The 21,295-nt window shown below is 36.0% G+C and overlaps 1 protein-coding gene across 2 annotated transcripts in view; it reads left to right on the top strand.

Annotated features, from left to right (window-relative positions):
* EAF2 (ELL associated factor 2) overlaps positions 1 to 21,295 on the top strand; it is a 39,522-nt gene that overhangs the window by 3,871 nt on the left and 14,356 nt on the right. Inside the window, exons 2-4 of one of the 2 annotated variants that reach the window (XM_039248889.1) lie at positions 4,632 to 4,726; positions 10,993 to 11,129; positions 13,786 to 13,931. In XM_039248889.1, coding sequence (XP_039104820.1) covers positions 4,632 to 4,726; positions 10,993 to 11,129; positions 13,786 to 13,931 — 378 coding nt within the window. Of the gene's footprint in view, positions 1 to 4,631; positions 4,727 to 10,992; positions 11,130 to 13,785; positions 13,932 to 21,295 lie in introns of those variants that run through there. The other variant, XM_039248890.1, reaches the window with a different exon arrangement.

Raw genomic sequence — 21,295 nt, 5'->3', positions numbered from 1 at the left:
CTCATATTACAGACATCTATGGAAAGGTTTCAGGGACTGTGAATCTCTTGAAATTTATACAGTATTTGATATGTATTTTCATATATGCATTTTTTTCTGTAGAGAGGATCTATATAGCTGGTCTATAATTTTCATCAGATTCCCATAGGGACTTATGACTCTTCCTGATCTCCTAACAACCCCTGCCCCCTTGCCAACACACACAAAAGTTAACAACTATGGATATAAGGCAAAGAGGCTATATGAGTGGATAGAGTTTGTGGCTTGAGTTCCTGATTTGATTTTTAACTGGCTTTATTACTTCAGTAGAATTCCCCATTGGTAATATGTGGGGGAGAATATTCAATTCAAAGAGTTGTTGTAAAGATCTAAAGTGATGATATGTTATAAAGAAAAAGAATCAGTTTTTGTTTTATTTTATCTTTTTTTAAATGTTTTATTTATTTCTGAGAGACATAGAGACAGTGTGGGCGGGGGAGGGTCAGAGAGAGAGGGAGATCTTCTGTTTCAGAATCTGAAACAGGCTCCAGGCTCTGAGCTAGCTGTCAGCACAGAGCCCAATGAAAGGCTCGAACCCACGACCGTGAGATCATGACCTGAGCTGAAGTCAGATGCTCAACCGACTGAGCCACCCAGGTGCCCCAAGAATCAGTTTTTAAACACTAAAACAAAAGTTACAGATTAACAGTCTGTTGGCTGAGTTTGAGTTTAGAGATGCTTTGTTTGACCCACACAGTTGTTGTTTTAACATAAACTACTTGTAAATATGTAAAAATTAAGATCTTTTATACAGAAATCTGGATTTCCAGCTTCTCTTTAAAAAATCAGAAGATAACCTGGCCTCACCAAGCCCATGTCTCTCTTGGCAGGAGTTGATTGGATCCAAGTTGTGGTTGTCTTCTTAAGGTTGGGCTTATTCATTCTCTAGGTCACAGTGGTTCCCTACTGGTCTGCCTTGAATTACCTTTCTGGCCTCTCCTCTAAAGCGTTATTTAACTGTAGTTAAATGACAGTCAGATCTCCCAATATTGTCCTCTATGTCACTGTCCAGAAAAATATGGGCGATCAGAAAACCCTGGCTTTACTCTAGGATGTATTTCTGTTTTACGTGTTTATCGTAGAGAATTCTTTATTGTCGAATATTAAGCAATGAGTGTCCTCTATGAGAACAGAAATGTGCTAGTGAAAAGTACAAAATGAATATGGCAGTATCTACCTTAAAGAAATGAGAGTCTTGAAGTACAGATGAATCTGATCCTCAAGAAACAATTAGAAAACATTTTCACATAATTTAGCTGAAATAAGTTTATACTTAAAATAAATTTGGAGTTGGTTCAGAGAAGGATAAACATATAACCAGAGTCAGTTACAAAGATCTCATATGTGCCCATTATATTAAAAGGCATTATGCTAGGAGCCATAATTCAGGCGGAATTAAAGTATGAAGCATTATGTTTTAAAAAATTACAGTCCAATAGAGCATATACAGAAAGAGGTAAATAATACCAGGAAATTTATGTTAGGTTTTGATGAGTGGTATGATAAATGCTATAGAAGTAGACCAAAAAAATTGAGATCTTGGAGAATGGAGAAAGGGCCCCACACAGAGACTACTTTAGGGAAGAGGGGACTTTGAACTAGGATTCACATTCTAAGAGCAAAAACACCTAGAAAAACATATGGGCAAGCTGTAGCTTTTTGTTGATTGAAAACTAGTTTGACTTCAGCAAGAATAGGAGATGGAATAAGAGATGGCTCTGAAAGACATTATGGAAAAAGACGTAATGATTAAATGTGAGTGATGAAGAAGATTGAGGACTGTTTATGTGAATACTTATACTGATGAGCAGAACCTTAAAGGATAGTTAAAATTAGGAAGTTGAGGACATTTAAAAGCCAACAAAGTCTGTTACTATGGGTATCCCCATAGGCAATGATGATAAATTACTTATACTAAAATATTTTAAGTGGCAGTTACTTCATTTGTTCTATATATATCCTTATAAAGTGAAGTTCTCATTTAGGGTTACAAATGATATTTACTAGCTCAAATTGAACTTGTGTTCTTTCTCCATTAATGTTGATATCAATAAGACTGATATTCAAAGGTTGTTGGTCAACTTACCTTTTTTGTCTAGCTGAATTTGATAGCTCCTTTGTTACACTAGCTTTAGTTAATTGCATGATCTTGGACAAGGGACTTAATTTCTTCTCCCCTCATTTGCTATATATGTAATATAGGAGTACTCACTACTTTACAGAATTTTTGTAAGGTTTCAAGATAAAAGTACTTAGGAAAAAATTTAAAGTAAAGTAATTAGCACATAAGTTATCGCTGTTATTATTTTTGTTTTGTATCTTTGTTTATTTTCTTGGATTTTTCTGTCTTCTGCTTTCTCCTTTTTCCTTATTTCTGTGATAATCAAGGTTCAGTTCTGATTTTTTTCCTTTAGTATTGTCTTTACAGCAATTGATATTAATTAATACTTATTTCCCTAGAACTTCTTTCAAGCATCTAAAACTTAACACCTTAATTATATTTTATTTTTCTCATTACCTTACTGCTACTAATAAGCTGCCCAATTTATTTTCAGTCTAATCTTTATCCTCAATGGTACTACTATTGTAAATCAAATTCTTTCACCTTTTTCATATTGCCTATGTATTTTTAATCTGTTTCTTAAAGTCTAGAAATAAGCATCAATATTTAAGAGTTGGTTATTTCATATATTCAGTTTTGAATTAAAGCAGCATGAAGAAATAAATCATAAAGAATACTAAAGGTGAATTGTTTATACTCCTGTGTGCTTAAGGAACACATGGAATGTGAATGGATTTCATTTCTTTTAATAGAATTGTTAAAGAATTAAATATGAAGTGCTAAGCAAGCTGACTGGCAGGAGGTAAATATTCCTTATAAATGTTAGCCATTATAATTGTCATTGAGAAACATGGCCAAGCTTTTGTTTGTAGACAGCAGATGATTTGATAAGCACTGGAAGATTCTCCTTTCCCAAGACCTGCCTGTTATAGTTCTCTAAATTCAAATAAATGTTCAGTATTTTGGATTTAGACTTTTTGGGGTTCCCTGTTAATATACAGATCAATCTCTTGGGGTAGGGATAATTGGGAGAGGCCTCTCAGAGGCTAATGTTCTATTTCTTGATCTGGTTGCTGACTACATCCATGCCACTTTGTGAAAATTCATCAAGATTATGATTCATATTCTAGTTTGCATGTTTGCTATATTTTAATAAAGAGTTAACCTGGAAAAAATGTATATAACTGGAGGAATTCTGTATCAGAATTATTGGTCATTAATATGTATTGATGTGAATTATTTTTAAATGGTTTTCATATCTTAGAGGTTTTTAAACTTGTTTAGCATGTGAAATATCTGAACACCCTAAATTTCCTCTGGGTAATATATTTTTAATAACATCATTTGAATCATGATTTAACTCAAAATGAAAATCTATTTTAAGTTTTCTGAAGTTGCAGACTTGATTAAATTTATGTATCCTTTAGTGGTACACATATCCATGAAAAACTCAAACTTTTAAACTCAGTGGTTGGTTTTCCTAAGTTTTCCCCAAGTTTTTCCATGAATATGCATTTGCCATGCATTCATTAATTTTGTATTCTGCTAGGACAGCAGGCAAGTGATAGTAGGCACTCGAGGTGGTTTAAGAAAAATTATGGGAGAAAAAGACTGAAAATTGAAAGCAATCTACTAATATCAATTTTTAGCAAATTGTGAAAACATGACGTAGTTTTTAGCAGTGAAACGTCTGTTTTTAATTTTTTTTCTTAAATAGTTTATTGTCAAGTTTGTTTCCATATAACACCCAGTGCCCATCCCAACAAGTGCCCTCCTCCATGCCCATCACCCCCTCTTCCCATCTCCCCCACACCAATCAGCCCACAGTTTGTTCTCAGGATTCAAGAGTCTCTCATGGTTTGCTTCCCTCTCTCTTCTCAACTATTTTTCCCCTTCTCCTCCCCCATGGTCCTCCGTTAAGTTCCTCCTAATCCACCTATATGTGCAAATTTATGGTATCTGTCCTTCACTGCCTGACTTATTTCACTCAGCATAACACCCTCAAGTTCCATCCATGTTGCTACAAATTTCATTCTTTCTCATTTAGCAATGAAACATCTTAGTCTAGGTTCCACTCTAAACAGGGTCCAGAAGGAGCATTGTTTGAGGAATACTGTTGTAGAGTTTAGCTGTTTCTTTTTTTCTCAGAATTATATATACAGAAATAAACAGGTTTGGATTTTATTTGTAATATGAAGACTTTTCGTCTTTTTTTTTTTTTTTACTAGCTGTCAAAAATGATTTATCACTTTGAAACATCACACTTTTTAAAATGTTTATTTCTGAGAGAGAGAGAGAGAGAGAGAGAGAGAGAGTATGAGGCACAGAGAGAGAGAGAGAGAGAATCCGAAGCAGGTTCTGCGTTGTCAGCACAGAGCCAGATGCAGGGCTTGAACTCACAAACCATGAGATCACGACCTGAGCAAAAGTCAGATGCTTAATTGATGGAGCCACACAAACACCCCTTTGATATCCAGGTAGCCAGATATTATTCCATCTAATAAAAATCCATATCTGTTTCTATTTTTAGATGACTTCAAACCTGCTTCTATTGACACTTCTTGTGAAGGAGAGCTTGAAGTCGGCAAAGGTGAACAGGTGACAATAACTCTGCCAAATATAGAAGTGAGTATTTCTATATATTTAGACTTAAAGGATCCTTTCACAGTATTTCTACTAAATTTAAATGAAAATAATTGCACAATTCATGTAATGATAGTTAAAGTAATTAACAAATACACCAAAGCAAAAAATTTATATATATATATATTTATATATATATATAGATATATATATCATTTTTTTTTAACATGGTAACTCCTGTGCTAGGTAGCTATTGAGAATACAGCGGAAGACCAGACATGGTCAATGGCCTGAAAAATATTACCATTTAATGAAGAAGACAGGAAATTACTGATTATTCTGTATTGAAAGAATATTACAGAAGTACAAAAGAGCTATAATTCAGTCAGCGGAGAGAGAGGAGATGCCAGGCAGGGTATGCTGTCTTGAAGGGGAGTTGAAGTTACCCAGGTAAAGGAAAGAGGGAAGAACATTTCAGGCAGAGAAAAGAAAAAGACATGGGCTAAGACTAGGCAACAAAAGAGTCTGTTACATTTGAAGAACTACAGATAGCCACTATGGATGGCTAGGTCAGAAGGAGTCTACTAGGGACACAGTGGGAGATGGACAGGTATTTAGAAATCAGATAATAAAGGCCTTAATGTGTAAGGCAAAAGAATTTAAACTTTATCCTGTAACTCATTTTAGACAGCTGAAATGAAAGAGAATAGTTAAAAATACCACCTGTCAAGAGCAAATATATTTCTCCACTGGCCATATAGTCCTTGGATAATTATGAATAGGAATAGAAATTACATTCTCAAATTCACTTTGTGGGTTTTCCTCCATTAATTAAAGAACTTCTTTAAACAAATTGGAGGTTTACATTTCTTTAGAGTTGTTAATTTTGTAAAAATGTAATGATTTTAGTTTGAGGCATTTAGATTCTCTATTTTCTTTATGAACTTGGCTTCCATCATCCTGGTAAAAATGAATAGAAGCTAGGAGTCATCCTATAAAATAGAACTTTTATTAGACTATACTTTTAAGAGTACCTTCAGTTTCTGGCAGTTCTTTAATAGAGTAGATTTTTTTATGTGGTATAGTTAACATTTATTAAGTGTTATATGTAAAAGATACTATTCTATGTTCTTTATAAGAATTACCTCACTGGGACATCTGGGTGGCTCAGTTGGTTAAGCATCTGACTTCAGCGCAGGTCATGATCTCATGGTTCATGAGTTTGAACCCCATGTCGGGCTCTGTGCTGACAGTGTGGAGCCTGCTTGGGATTCTCGCTGGCTAGCTCACTCGCGCTTTCTCCTTCTGCCCCTGCCTCTCTCATGCTTTCTCTCTCTCTCTCAATATAAAAAATTAAACTTAAAAAAAAAAAAAAGAATTAGCTCACTTAAGCCCCACAGCTACCTATGCTTTAGGAACTCTTCTTAATGACATTTTGCTAATAAGGAAACTGAGGCATGTGGTGGTTTTGTAATTGTCCCAAAGATCGGTAGCTTATAAACCACATAGTTGGGGGGCACCTGGGTGGCTCAATCGATTGGGCGTCCGACTTCAGCTCAGGTCATGATCTCACAGTTTGTGGGTTCGAGCCCCGCATCGGGCTCTGTGCTGACAGCTAGCTCAGAGCCTGAAGCCTGTTTCAGATTCTGTGTCTCCCTCTCTCTCTGATCTTCCCCTGCTTGTGCTCTCTCTCTCTCAGAAATAAAATAAATAAACAAACAAACAAACCACATAGTTGGGTTTCAAATCCAAGTCTTCTTGACATTGATAAATCCTTGACCTTTGTAAAATAGTTTTAACAAAATTCTTTTTTTTGTTGTTGTTCATTTAAATTCATGTTAGTTAATGTATAGGGTAGCATTGATTTGGGGAGTAGAATTTAGTGATTCATCACTTACATATAACACCCAGTACTCATCCCAGTAAGTGCCCTCTTTAATGCCCATCAGATAGGATAGATTTTTCTAATTTTATTCCTCTAGGTTTTCTTTGGTAATACCAAGTAGAAGAAACTAATGAAAATGCCTGGGTGGCTCAGTCAGTTAAGTGTCCTACTCTTGATATTGGCTCAGGTTGTGATTCACAGTCGTGAGATGGAGCCCAGCATTGGGCTCTGTGCTGAGCATGGAGAGCATAGAGTCTTCTTGGGATTCTCTCTCCCTCGCTCTCTCTGCCCCTCCCTCATTAGTGCATGCTGGGTGCATGTGCTCGCTCGCTGTCTCTCTCTCTCTCTCTCTCTCTCTCACACACACACACAAAATAAATAAATAAACATTAAAAAAAGGAAACTAACAAAAATGGAGTCTGTTAAGCTGGTTAATGGTGGGAATTTACAAATCTCTCTTCTTTATGAATAATTTTCTACAGTTGACTACTATAAAATTTCAAAATGTTGAATTTGGAAGGGAAAAGACTTACTTAATTGTTATGATTTCTCATTGGTGCTGTCCAAGTTTGGCATTCTTTAGTGGTGACTGTATTTTGTGGAGTGCTTTTGTGGGCCTCATTGAAATAGTCCACTGTAAACTTTCAACTACACTTCCTATTATGTAGGAAATGCACCTCTAGGGGTTGCATATGACTTCGGCCCCCAAACACTGGACCTGTGAAAGTTCCGTATGTCATATGGACTGCTATGCCACTCTAAACCACCCTCTTGGACAACATCCCTTCCAGGATGAACCTGAAAGGTTTGATTTCATCCACTGAGTTTATTTAGCTCTAATGAGAGAATAGCTTACCACATTCTTGGGACCTCAGCCTATTTTAGGACTGGGCTTCTTTTAACATCCTATTGCAGTTATATATTTTTTTAATATTTTTATTTATTTCTAGGAGAGAGAGAGAGAGACAGTGTGAGCAGGGGAGGGTCAGAGAGAGAGGGAGATGCAGACTCTGAAATAGGCTCCAGGCTCTGAGCTGGCAGTCAGCACAGAGCCCAACTTGGGGCTCGAACCCACAAACCGCGAGATCATGACCTAAGCGAAAGTTGGACGCTTAACCGACTAAGCCACCCAGACACCCCTGCAGTTATATTTTTAAATGAATTGTATCTTTTATCATTATGTAATAATATTTTTAATCCTGTTTTTGTGACTTTAAGCTTAAATACTACTTTGTCTAATATTAATATCGCCACCTTTGCTTTCTTTTTGTTTGCATGTTCATGGAATCTCTTTTTTTGTTTAGCTGACATTTTGTTTAAAATATATCTTTTGATAACAGAATAATTTTTAAACCCAGTTCAACACTTTCTGTTTTTATTAGGAGAAATCTCTCCACATTTAGTTTAAAGTTGATATACTTGGTTTTTATATCTATCATCTTATAGTATGTTTATTAGTTATTTTGTTTTCTCTTTTGCTTTTTATTAGTTTCATTAAGAATCTCTTCTTTTGGGGCGCCTGGGTGGCTTAGTCAGTTGAGCGTCCGACTTTCTCTTAGGTCATGATCTCGCGGTTCGTGGGTTCGAGCCCCACGTCGGGCTCTGTGCTGACTGCCAGCTCAGAGCCTGAAGCCTGTTTCAGAGTCTGTAACTCCCTCTCTCTCTGACCCTCCCATGCTCACGCTGTCTCTCTCTCTCTCTCTCCCAGAAATAAATAAAAATAAATAAAAATTAAAAAAATTAAAAAAAAAAAGAATCTCTTCTTTTTCCCCTTGTATTTCTTTGGGAGTTCTATTGTACTTTTTCATTCCATTACTGATTAATTTCCTTTCCTGGTATTTATAATCAGGCATGAGCAGATTTGTCTGTCAGCAGATAGGGACAAAACTGGAAGGTGAGTAGGGAGGTAAATAATAGTAAGCTAGGTGAGGTGATGATGGGGTTCTGAGGTTGGGTAATTTATAAGTAGTAAACATGGAGATGACTAGATGTATTCAATAGTTAATTTTTTTTGAGGATTGAATGAGGTTAATATTGTGCATACAAAACAGTTTGAACAGTGTCTAGCACACTGTAGATGTTCATACATGTTTACACAAGACAATCTTTTAAAAATCTAGTTCCATTCTTCTGCTTACAGGCTTTAAATGCTTTTCATGGCTCTCAAAATAAATCTCAAACACACCCCACCCCTCATGGCCAGCAAGACCCTGTGGGGATCTACAGTCATCCATCTGCCAAACTCATCTCCCTCTCCCACACCCTCTCCCTGTCATTTCCTCTTTCTGAACTCAGATCCTTTGCACTTGCTGCTCCCTTTTCCAGGAGCTCTCTTCCCCCAGTTTTCACAGTGACTGAGTCCTCATCTTTCAGGCTGCCTGTGACTTAAATTTCATTTGCTCATAAAATTTATTTAGAGGCAAAGATAGTTCATATTCTTAGGAGTTTCCTGGTATTTTATTACATTAATACTCTTCTAAGGGTATGGAATAAGGGACTGGGCAGGAATTAAAGTTTATAATAGGAATAGTGGGGCGCCTGGGTGGCTCAGTCAGTTAAACATCCAACTCTTGATTTGGACTCAAGTCATGATCTCATGGTTCATGAGTTCAAGACCCACATGGGGTCCATGCTGACAGTGCAGAGCCTGCTTGGGATTCTCTTTCTTCCTCTCTCTCTGCCTCTCCCCCACTTGCTCTGTCTCTCTCAAAGTAAATAAATAAACCTAAAAATGTAAAATAGGAATGGTGTTCAATTTAATATGGAAAAAGGCTTTACTTTTATTTTTTTAACATTTTATTTATTTTGAGAGAGAGACAGAGTACATGAGCAGGGGAGGGGGCAGAGAGAGCAAGAGAGAGAAGCTCAACACAGGACATGAACCCATGAACCATGAGATCATGATCTGAGCTGATGTCAAGAGCTGGACACTTAACCAACTGAACCACCCAGACACCCCAGGAAAAAAGCTTTACTTTTTATTTTATTTTATTTTTAATGTTTTAAATTAAAATTTAATTTCTCTGAGAGAGAGAGAGAGGCAGCGTGAGCAGGGGAAGGTCAGAGAGAGAAGGAGACACAGAATCTGAAGCAGGCTCCAGGCTCTGAGCCAGCCATCAGCACAGAGCCCGACATGGGGCCTGAACTCACGAACCGTGAGACCATGACCTGAGCCGAAGTCGGACGCCCAACCAGCTGAGCCACCCAGGCATCCCAAAAGCTTTACTTTTTAAAAACTTGTTCAAAATGTGGGTAGCAGGTATAGAGATTATGACAGCTTTATTTAACTTTGGATCGAAGTATTCATATTCATATTCAACATCCATTTAGTATCTCTGAAGGGTTTGGTACTTTAGGTGCTAGGAGAAATAAAAAAAATATGATCCAGTCCTTATTCTTCAGGAATTCAAAGTATAGTAATGTATTATACTTTTAAGATATATTCTATTCTAAGTAGGAATACAAATATCTTTAAGAAGAATATTGTATAAATCTCTTATCAACTGTAATTTGGAGTCCTTTGGTTTCTATTTGGGGGTATCTTATTCATTTATTTCTTAAATTTCCTGTAAACTGATAGATCTATCTAAAGGCATTATGTGAGTTATACTCTGTGTGTGTGTATGTGTGTATGTAAGTGGTTTTTCTTTAGGCAAGAATACTTTATAGGTGATACTGTTTACTTTCTTTTATATCACATCATGAAGGATATTATGCCTGGTTGTCCCACTTTTAATGATGCTAAAATTAATTGGTGGGTTTAGTGTAATAGATCTGCATAGGGACACACCACTTTAATAAAATACTGGATTTTAAAAACTAAACTTATGAAGGAAGAAGATGGTTAGGAAGTATGATTCAAGGCTTCTGTTCCCTTATCTGTAAAATATATTGGGTGTTTTAGAATTGAACCCCAATTGTCTGTTGTAGACCAATGAAACAAATCTTTAATGACACAGGACAAGTACTTCCTCTGTCTCCTTTTTTCTTTTTTAAAAAAAATTTTTTAATGTTTTATTTATTTCTGAGAGAGAGAGAGAGAGAGAGAGAGACAGTGTGAGCAGGGGAGGGTCAGAAAGAGAGGGAGATACAGAATCTGAAGCAGGCTCCAGGCTCTGAGTTAGCTGTCAGCACAGAGCCCGACATGGGGCGTGAACCCATGAACCATGAGATCATCACCTGAGCCGAAGTTGGATACTTAACTGACTGAGCCACTTAGGCACCCCTCCCTTTTTTCAATGATAGCAAGTCTGAGACCTCAGCTTTGCTTCATCTCTGTCTTTTTTACTACAAATCCTTATCAGAGTAGTAAACTTAGGTACTTTGAGTTATAACATAGATTGAGAAACACAGAGATCTCAAAGGCCCTCCCAACTGATTTTCTATGACATATTTAAGTAATAATATTTAACTTTTTAAACAGGGTTCAACTCCACCAGTAACTGTTTTCAAAGGTTCAAAGAAACCTTACTTAAAGGAATGCATTTTAATTATTAACCATGATACTGGAGAATGTCGACTAGAAAAACTCAGCAGCAACATCACTGTAAAAAAAACAAGGTATGTTGGGGATGCCTGGGTGGCTCAGTCAGTTAAGCGTCTAAGTTCAGCTCAGGTCATGATGCCACAGCTCATGGGTTCAAGCCCTGCACTGGGCTCTGAACTTACAGCCAGAGCTTTGGATTCCTGCTTTGGATTCTGTGTCTTCCTCTTTCTCTGCCCCTTCCCTCCTTGCACTCTGTCTCTCTCTCTCTCTCTCTCTCAAGTATAAATAAACATTTAATGAGAAAACAAAGTATGTGGTTGATGAAATGAATTACTTTATCAACAAAATAATTGCTTAGGAAATGTCAGTGAAAAAATTATTGGATTAGATCACATTATTTTATAAAGTTTATTTCTTTGTGGTACGAAAAGTTTTAAAGTTTAAATTTTTTCCAAGCTTAAATTTGGTGGAGATCCTTAGCCAAAAGCTTTTACCACTTCTTTCTATGATACATAAAAACTTTTTTTGTTTCTGAATGTTTTCTATATGTGTGGGTATACCTTTTATTCTATTGTAGGTTCTTTCATAAAGCTGAACTGAACAAAGCCATTATACATTCTCCAAAATAATTTCATCATCATTAGTAAAAATTTATTGAGCACCTAAAATATGTAAAGTACTAGAAAAAGAAAAGTTTGTTATACAAATACTAACCTCAAAATGTCTGCATTTTAATTGGATTAACAGGTCATTCCATTTAAAAAGTCAGTAAGAATATAGCTATCTCAAATTCTTGTTTGCAAATAGGTGGTGCATTGTCATGTAATATAAGAGACCTACACTAAAAGCCATACAAAGAGTATAGGCAAAAATTGTTCTAGCACGTAAAGGAAGGAAGCAGTTCTCAATGATCAAAACATTTTGGGAGTCTTTATTGATGTATTGAGAGGTTAAGAATTTGAAGGAATACATGCACCCCAATGTTCGTAGCAGCATTATCAACAATAGCCAGATTATGGAAAGAGCTCAAATGTCCATTGACTGATGAATGGATAAAGATGTGGTATGTATGTATATGTGTACATATGTACACACACGCACACACACACACACACACACACACACACACTGGAATATTACTCAGCCATCAAAAAGAATGAAATCTTGCCATTTGCAACAATGTGGTTGGAGTTAGAGAAAATCAGGCTAAGCAAAATCAGTCAGTCAGAGAAAGACAAATACCATATGATTTCACTCATGTGGAATTTAAGAAACAAACAATCATAGCCCAAAAAAAGAGAGAGGCAAAGCAAGAAACAGACTCTTAACCATAGAGAACAAACTGATGGTTACTGGATGGAGGTTGGTGGGGAATGAGTTTAAATAGGTGATGAGGATTAAGGAGAGCACATGTGATGAGTATGAGTTAGCTGTTGCATTGAAGTGTTGAATCGCTAAATTGTACACTTGAAACTAATGTTACACTGTATGTTAACTAGCTGGAATTTAAATTAAAACTTTAAAAAAGGAAAAAAAAAAGACTTAGGGCCTTTCCTTCCTTTCTTTTTATCAAGTCTTTCTTGATAAGACTTACCATGGGTACTTGTTAAATGTGAGTTCCCAAATGCAACTTCAGATCAGAGAAGGACCCTGGGAAGCTCTTTTTTATTATCCTCTTCCTGCTTAAGTAACTTTTATTAGTAGGAAAGTTTAGAAAATATTTAATTGATCAGAAAGAACATGAAATTGTAGGTAAGGTTTGAAGGCAGGAATATATCTGAGTTGTTCGGAGCCAATGAGTAGGATCTGTTTAATAGAGCAGTGATTTGTTTCTGTGCCTGTATGTAAGTAGATTGACATGCTTACATTTTTTAAAAACATTAACCCACCAAACAAGCAGAGTAAAATAAAATAGTGTGGTAAAGAGAAAAATGAATAAACCACAATTTTTGAAAGTAGGAATGAAGATAACAGTGAGGTTCTAAATACTCTGAAGGAAGAACTGACAGGACTTGAGTGGCAATGGAAGAGACAGAAGTCATGCATAATTGTATTATATATTCTATTCGCAAAAATGTTGGAAAGTATACAAACTTCCTTTAGAAACGTCTTAAAGTTAGGAATAAAAAAATATGAAAGTGATTTGATTTTAACAGAATTGATAATTTTAGAATTTAGGGAATATGTTGTACTTGTTATACGCTTATGTATAATTCAATTTATTTAGTCATTTGTGTATGTTTCATATCTTCAATTTTGAGCAGTAGTTTCATTTTTATTCACATCTGTATTCCCTCAGTGGATCTGTGTGTATGCCATGCATATAGCATAATTCAGTATTTGTTAAATATTTATTTAAAAATCAACTAAATTAATGCTTTAATTTTTGAATATCATTTAAAGATTTCTAAAGAAAAGAGTAAGGGGTCAATTTTAGTAACTTTGTTAGTTGCAATTGTTAAATTACTACCAGCGCGGGGTGCCTGGGTGGCTCAGTCAGTTAAGTGTCCGGCTTCAGCTCAGGTCATTATCTCATTGTATGTGGGTTCGAGCCCCGCATCGGGCTCTGTGCTGACAGCTCAGAGCCTGGAGCCTGTTTCAGATTATGTGTCTCCCTCTCTCTGACCCTCCGCTGCTCACGTTCTCTCTCTCTCTCTCAGAAATAAATAAAAGATTAAAAAAAAAAATAACTACCAACGCTGTTTTGACCTTTGATATTTTGAATTGCAGATTTGAAGGAAGTAGTAAAATTCAGTATCGTATGGAGCAACAGCAGCAGCAAATGCGGAATTCAGCTAGGACTCCCAATCTTGTAAAACATTCTCCATGTGAAGACAAAATGTCCCCAGCATCTCCGATGGATGATATTGAAAGAGGTAAAATCTAAGTGTGTAAATAATTCCCCTTATAAAAAATTATTAAGAAATGTTAGGTGAAATTTTTTATTTTAATTAACAAAGGAGCTGATATTAATTTTTTTTTAATGTTTATTTATTTTTGGAAGAGAGAGACAGAGACAGTATGTGAGCAGGGAAGGGACAGAAAGAGAGGGAGAACACAGAATCTGAAGCAGGCTCTGAGGTGTCAGTACAGAGCCCGATGCAGGGCTTGAACCCATGAACTGCAAGATCATGACCTGAGTCCAAATTGGACGTTTAACTGAACGAGCCACCCAGGGGCCCTAACAAAGGAACTGATTTTAAACTGTCATTGAGAGCATATTGTATTCTGTAATTATTGATTTTTATGGGGAAAGACTGTAGTTTATGATTTAGGGTATTATTTCAGTAAAACTATATCTGTAGAACAGAATTTGTATCTTGTATTATTATTCAGGGGAAAAAAGTGACTGTTTATATGTCTATAACTACAGTTTCTTTTTTATAGTTGTGATGACTTAAATTTTTACAGTTGTGAATTCCTAACAGCATCTTTCTGTCAAAAAGTTTTTTGTTTATAGCTAGACTGTGAGTATCTAAGATGTCACCAGACCAATAGGGAAGTAAGGAGATGTAATAACATGTAGTGAGTAAGTTCTTCTGAATTGCTGCTCACTTCTCAGCAGAAAGGTGTTTCTAGGGAGGCATAGACCTTTTGAAAGGAAGGAAACTGAAATCTCCATTTTTTCTAGCTTCATGCTGGGTGTCTTTAGTATAGTAATTGTGGTAGGAGTAAAACTCTAGTCATCTGTTTATAACGTACATTCATTCTTACACTCTTCCTTCATAATTTATATGTAGCTCTCCAATTCCACTTGCTCCATTCTAGGCTCACTATAGTATTAGTTCCCCCACATATTAGTGTCCTTTTTACAAACACTTAATATATACACTTAAAACCCTTATTTTTACAAGGGATCTAGAATCTTAGTTTATTATTATATCATATCTGCTTCCAAAATGGATTTGAATTATGATGACATTCTATTCATGTATATAATAAAATACTGGAATAGAAAATCAAGATATTAAAGGGCAAGATTTGCTAATTATTTAAAATTATTTAAAGACTTACTAATTATTAATATGTTAAATTTATATCTGAGCTTCCTGGACACTCAGACAAAAATGAAGACCTAAATAGCATATTTTGGGGGCGTCTGGGTGGCTCAGTTGGTTAAGTGTCCAACTTTGGCTCAGGTCATGATCTCACAGTTCGTGGGTTCGAGCCCCGTGTCGGCCTCTGTGCTGACAGCCAGCTCAGAGCCTGGAGCCTGTTTCAGATTCTGTATCTCCCTCTCTCTCTGACCCTCCCTTGCTCATGCTGTCTCTCTCTCACATACTAAGAAGTAAAACATTTAATAAATAAATAAATAACGTATTTTGTATTATCTAAGGGACAGATTCCAAAGAATCAGACTCTTCCTTGCTATTCTATTCTATAAGGAATTAATCATATGGAACTTATTCTAGAGAGCATTAAATTGTATAGTGTCTTCAACAATAATTTTACAGCGCATCAAAAAGAATGAAATCTTGCCATTTGCAATGATGTGGATGTAACTAGAGGGTATTATACTAAGAGAAATAAGTCAGGGACAGACAAATACCATATAATTTCACTCATATGTGGAATTTAAGAAACAAAACAGATGAACATAGGGAAAGGGAAGGAAAAATAAAATAAAATAAAAACAGAGAGGGAAGCAAACCCTCAAGGACTGTTAACTATAGAGAACAAACTGAGGGTTGCTGGAGGAGCGGTGGGTGGGAAGATGGGCATTAAGGAGGGCACTTGTTGTCATGAAGACTGGGTATTATATGTAGGTGATGAATCACTAAATTCTACTCCTGAAACCAACACTACGCTTTATGTTAACTAACTTGAATTTTTAAAAAATCTTGGAAGAACAAGCAATAATTTTACAGCGCAAGAAGGAATCCTTCTTAATAAAAACGTTGTATTCTAGAGGCTAAGTTATCATCGTCTTATAAGGTCTAATGATCCCAAGGTCTAATTTTATATAAGAAATTACCTTGAAATGTTTGTATAGCATGCTCCCTAGACTGTCTTCTTTTAACTATTTGCTTGACCCTTCTATGCCAATGTCTACTGCTATGGTAAATCACCTTTTCAAATTTATGAGTAGAGATGTCTGGCAGTTGTACTAGTGTTTCTGTGGTTTAATTTATATTCACATCTTTGAGCTGTCTGGGGTTTTTGTTTAAGAAATAAGATGAGGGGCACCAGTGTAGCTTAGTCAGTTAAGCATCTGAGTTTGGCTCATGTCATGATCTCGTAGTCCATGAGTTCGAGCCCCATGTCGTGCTCTGTGCTGACAGCTCAGAGCCTGAAGCCTGCTTGGATTTTGTGTGGGTGTGTCTCTCTCTCTCTGCCCCTCCCCCACTTGTGCCCGTGCTGTCTCTCTCTAAATAAATAAATAAACAAACATTAAAAAAAAAAGAAATATGATGAGAATCCAAATTTCTCTCCTCCCCAACAGTATAGATGAATAGGTATTAACAGAATTAATAAATATGATATTGCTATCCATTTAATGGTATCAATTGATATCCATTGATATAAATTTATTTGTATCAAATGATATAAAGACATTTCTTCTGATATGAAAACCATTTTTTTTCAATTTTTTGTTCAGATTTGAGTTAGTCAAAACATATAGTGTAATATTAGTTTTAAGTGTAGAATTCAGTGATTCATCACTTACATAACAACACCCAGTACTCATCACAAGTGCCCTCCTTAACTTCACACATTTAACCCATCTGCCAGCCCATCTCCTCTCCAACGACCCTCAATTTGTTCTCTAAGGTTAAGAGTATGTTTCTTGGTTTGCCTCTCTCTTTCCCCCATACTGATCTGTTTTGTTTCTTAAATTCCACATGAGTGAAATCATAGGGTATTTGTCTTTCTCTGACACTTTTGCTTAGCATAATACTCTCTAGCTCCATCCATGTCATTGCAAATGGCAAAATTTGATTCTTTTTATGGCTGGGTAATATTACATTATATATATGTTATGCCGAGAGACACAGAGACCAGCTGAGACCACTGAAGCCAAATTAAGGGAGTCTTTATTACCGGCCGGGACCACACAGAGTTAACACAGAACTCTAAATGTGCGGCCCTGAGTCCAAGGACTTAAGGCTTTTTATAATGAGCAAGCAGACAAGTGGGCAGTACAGAATCAGAATTGAGTGGTTATTGTAAAAAGGCTACAAAGTGATAAAGAGGGCAGCCCTTATCCTGGTATGTAGGAAAACATTGTTATTTTGAAGGCATGGCTTAGGGTTTTCGAGAGTTTCAAGGGAATAGCCATTATCTCAAGGACAAAGTATGCAAACTGTGTCATAAATAACCATTAATAGGGAACATTAACCCTTGTCTTCTTATTTGTTTTTTTTTTCTTTACATCTGAGGATAGTCACATAGCCCTCTGAGTGCAGGCCCAGAAGGTAAACTGTGGGTCAAGATGGAAGGACTGAGGCTAAATTCATGTGCAATATATATATAATATATATAATATTATGTATTTTATTATATATAATAATTTATTTTTATTATATATTTATTATATTTTATTTTTTTATGTATTTTATATTTTTATTTTTATTTTTAAATTTTTATTTATTTTTTATGTATTTTAAAATATTTTAATTATATATATTATTATTATATATATATATACATACACGTCTTCTTTAGCCATTCATCAGTCATTGGACATTTGGGCTTTTTCCATAATTAGGCTATTATTGATAATGCTGCTATAAATATCAGGATTCATATGTCCCTTCAAATCACTATTTTTGTATCCTTTGGATATATACCTAGTAGTACAATAGGTAGGTCATAGAGTAGTTCTCTTTTTAACTTTTTGAAGAACCTCCATGCTTTTTTCTAGAGTGGCTGCACCAGTTTGCATTCCTACCAACAGTATAAGAGGATTCTCCTGTCTCTGTCTCCTCACCAACATCTGTTGTTTTCTGTGTTTTAATTTTAGCTATTCTGACAGGTGTTAGGTGATATCTCTTTGTTGTTGTGATTTGTATTTCCCTGATGATGAGTGATATAGAGTATCTTTTCATGTGTCTATTAGCCATTTGTATGTCTAATTTGAAAAAAGCCATTTTTATCACATGCAGAATTTCAATATGGATTTAAGTCTCTTTTACAACCTAAGTTATGCAATGGACAATGAATACGTGCAAAATTGATCAGACTCACTTGCGCTTTCACAATGTAAATTTTTAAATTAAGGAATATTTTTTCACTCATGTAGCTAAAACATTTGTCAACATCCATTGCCAGATGAGGAGAGAAAGAGAATTAAGTAGGTAACTACTGACATCTTTGGAGTCAGACTACTGGCGTTCAAATCCTGGCACCATCACTTAGCAGCTGCATAACCTGGGGAAATTTACTTAACCTCTTATTCTCTTTGTGTATGTTTCCTCATTTGTAAAATAGAGGTATGTATCAGGGTTGTTGAGAGGATTAAATGCAGAAATACCTATAATAGGCCTAAAGCAGGCACTACGAACTGTTAAAATATTAGCTATTATTTTAACTCTCTTTTTCTTGTTTTCTTTGTTTATTCTTTCATTAATGTCTGCTCTTGAAAAATAATTATTTCTTTCATTTTGAGTTTGCTCTGTTATTCATATAATTGGATGGTAAGCTTATCTATATTGAATATACTTTTTGTATGCATTTAATAGTATAACTATATCTCTGAGTATCTCTTTAACTGCATCAGTAAATGAGTAGCATTTCCACTGTAGGTAAATTCAAAATATCTGTATAACTTCAACTCTCTACCCCATATCATCCTAAAGTTCTTCTGTCTCATCCAAAGACATCCCAAAGCTAGGTGGCACTGACAAGGGGAATTCTGCCACACAAACACCTCACTGGGAAGCATTCTGTATTCCCACCCCACCCCCAGGCAGTGGAGAGCCAACCAAAAAATTCTCTGGTCCAAGAAGCATTCTTCTTTTTTTTAGCAGACCAGAGACTCCCTTTCCTCACTTGTAGGCATTAGGTTTTCCCACCTATAGGCGCCACCTTACCCATCTGGTGAAGTTCTTTTCCTTATTTCAAGTAGCACCAGCAGGAACTTGTGGAAATTCCAGCTGCTAGAGATTTACTAAGAAGATAAAGATAATACTATAAAGGCTCTGAAAATTAGATTATCATTTGAACCAAAACCCACAAAAGTAAGCAAAGATCTTCATGTTAATCCTAAACAGGGTAACTTCTTGCTAAAATAAAAAGATTAAAGAGTTTTTTCTTCAACTACTTGACATTTGTATTCATATTCTAGAAAAACATTGACCTGAAAGTCAGTAGATTTGACTCTACTCCTGAATAGCTGATAATTTTTGTCCATTTTGGACCTAAGTCCCTCATTTGTAAAATTATAAAATCGATTTAGCTGAAGATCTTGCATAACCATAAATTTTGAGAATCTTAAAAAGTTTTTTTGAAAAATACTAAACCAAAGAGGATATCAACATTATTGCTCTTTTTACCTACTGAAACATTAATGATCAAAATTATAATGGGAGCTGGTTTTTCAAAAATACTTAGAATATTTAAAACACACACACACACAGGGGCGCCTGGGTGGCTTAGTCGGTTAAGCGTCCAACTTTCGCTTAGGTCATGATCTCGCAGTTCGTGGGTTCAAGCCCCGCATCGGGCTCTGTGCTGACTGCCAGCTCAGAGCCTGGAGCCTGTTTCAGTCTGTGACTCCCTCTCTCTCTGACCCTCCCCTGCTCACACTGTCTCTCTCTCTCTCCTAGAAATAAATAAAACATTAAAAAAAAAATCTTAAACATACACACACACACACACACACACAACTTTAGGGACCAGAGGACAACTAAGTAAACAAGTGCTCATGCTCCAGACCCAGGTTGCTCTGTACACACCCATGCTTCAAGCACTGATGCCACAGCTGCTGCTGGCTAGCCAGTGCCCTAAATGCTGGAGCCATGGTCACCCCAGCTTCTTGGCTACTTCACAGACATCCATGCATCAGAAACCAGTGCCATTACCACCATGAGTGTCCTAAGAGCCCAACCCAGTGCTAGGAGGGATCACTTCAGCAACAGCAACCCCCACAGGATAAAAAGAGATAGGTCCCAGCAACCTTTGCCACTGAAGACTCCAAAAGCCCTCTCTGCTACTGTAGACACTTGCAGCCTTGGCCACTGAGGACCCATACAATCTTCACCAACACTGACCTCAGCTGATGGAGTTGCACAGAGACTACACTGCTAGGCCCTCCCTAGAGCCAGAAATGCCATGCTGCATCCAGACAGAGCCCTCACACCCACCCACAGGTGAAGGTCTTTCCCCATCAAAATCAATATGTAATGTGGAAAAATGCAGACATCAGTGCAGGGCTACAAGAAACATGAAAAGTCAGGAACACATGACGCCACCAAAAGAATATAATAATTTTTTAATAATCGACCCTAAAGAAATGGAGATCTATGAATTGCCAAAGAATTCAAAATAGTTGTTTCATAAAAACAGAGCTTGAAGAGAAGAAAGGCAACTCAACAAAATCAGGAAAACAATACACAAACAAAACTAGTTCAGCAAAGAGATTGAAATAATAAAAAGAACTAAACAAATTCTGGAGTTGACAAATACCATGAATGAAATTTAGAGATACAGTATACAGCATCAACCACAGATTTTATCAAGCAGAAGAAAGAATAAACTCAAAGATAGGCCATTTTAAAATAACTAGTCAGAGGAGTAAAAAAGGAATGAAAAGGAGTGGGGAGAACCTATGTGAATTAGAGGATAATACATCCAGCAAAACAATGTATGAATTAGAGGGATCCCAGGAGGAGAAGATAGAAAATTTATTTAAAGAAATAATGGCCAAAAACTTCCCAAATTGGAATATCTGAATATGAACATCCAGGCATATGAAGCTCAAAAGACTCCAAGCAATATCAATGCAAAGAAAATTACAAGAATAAAAGGCACAGCATATGGAATATATACAATGGTATTATAATAGCATTGTATGGTGACAGATGGTAGCTATATGTGTAGTGAACATAGCATAACTTATAGAACTGTTGAATAACTACATTGTATACCTGAAACTAACATTGTCAACTAAGATAAACATTCTAAAGTCTTTACCAAGACAAATTGTAATAAAACTGCCAAAAATCAAAGAAAAAGAAAGAATTTTGAAAAAAGCAAAAGAAACTCCTCACATATAAAGGAACCTCATATGACTATCAGT

Source organism: Hyaena hyaena, unplaced genomic scaffold, assembly GCF_003009895.1.
Source record: "Hyaena hyaena isolate Hyena2069 unplaced genomic scaffold, ASM300989v1 scaffold_321, whole genome shotgun sequence".
Taxonomy (NCBI): Eukaryota; Metazoa; Chordata; class Mammalia; order Carnivora; family Hyaenidae; genus Hyaena; species Hyaena hyaena.
Note: the sequence above shows the minus strand (reverse complement) of the source record. Positions and strands in the feature narration are given on the sequence as shown.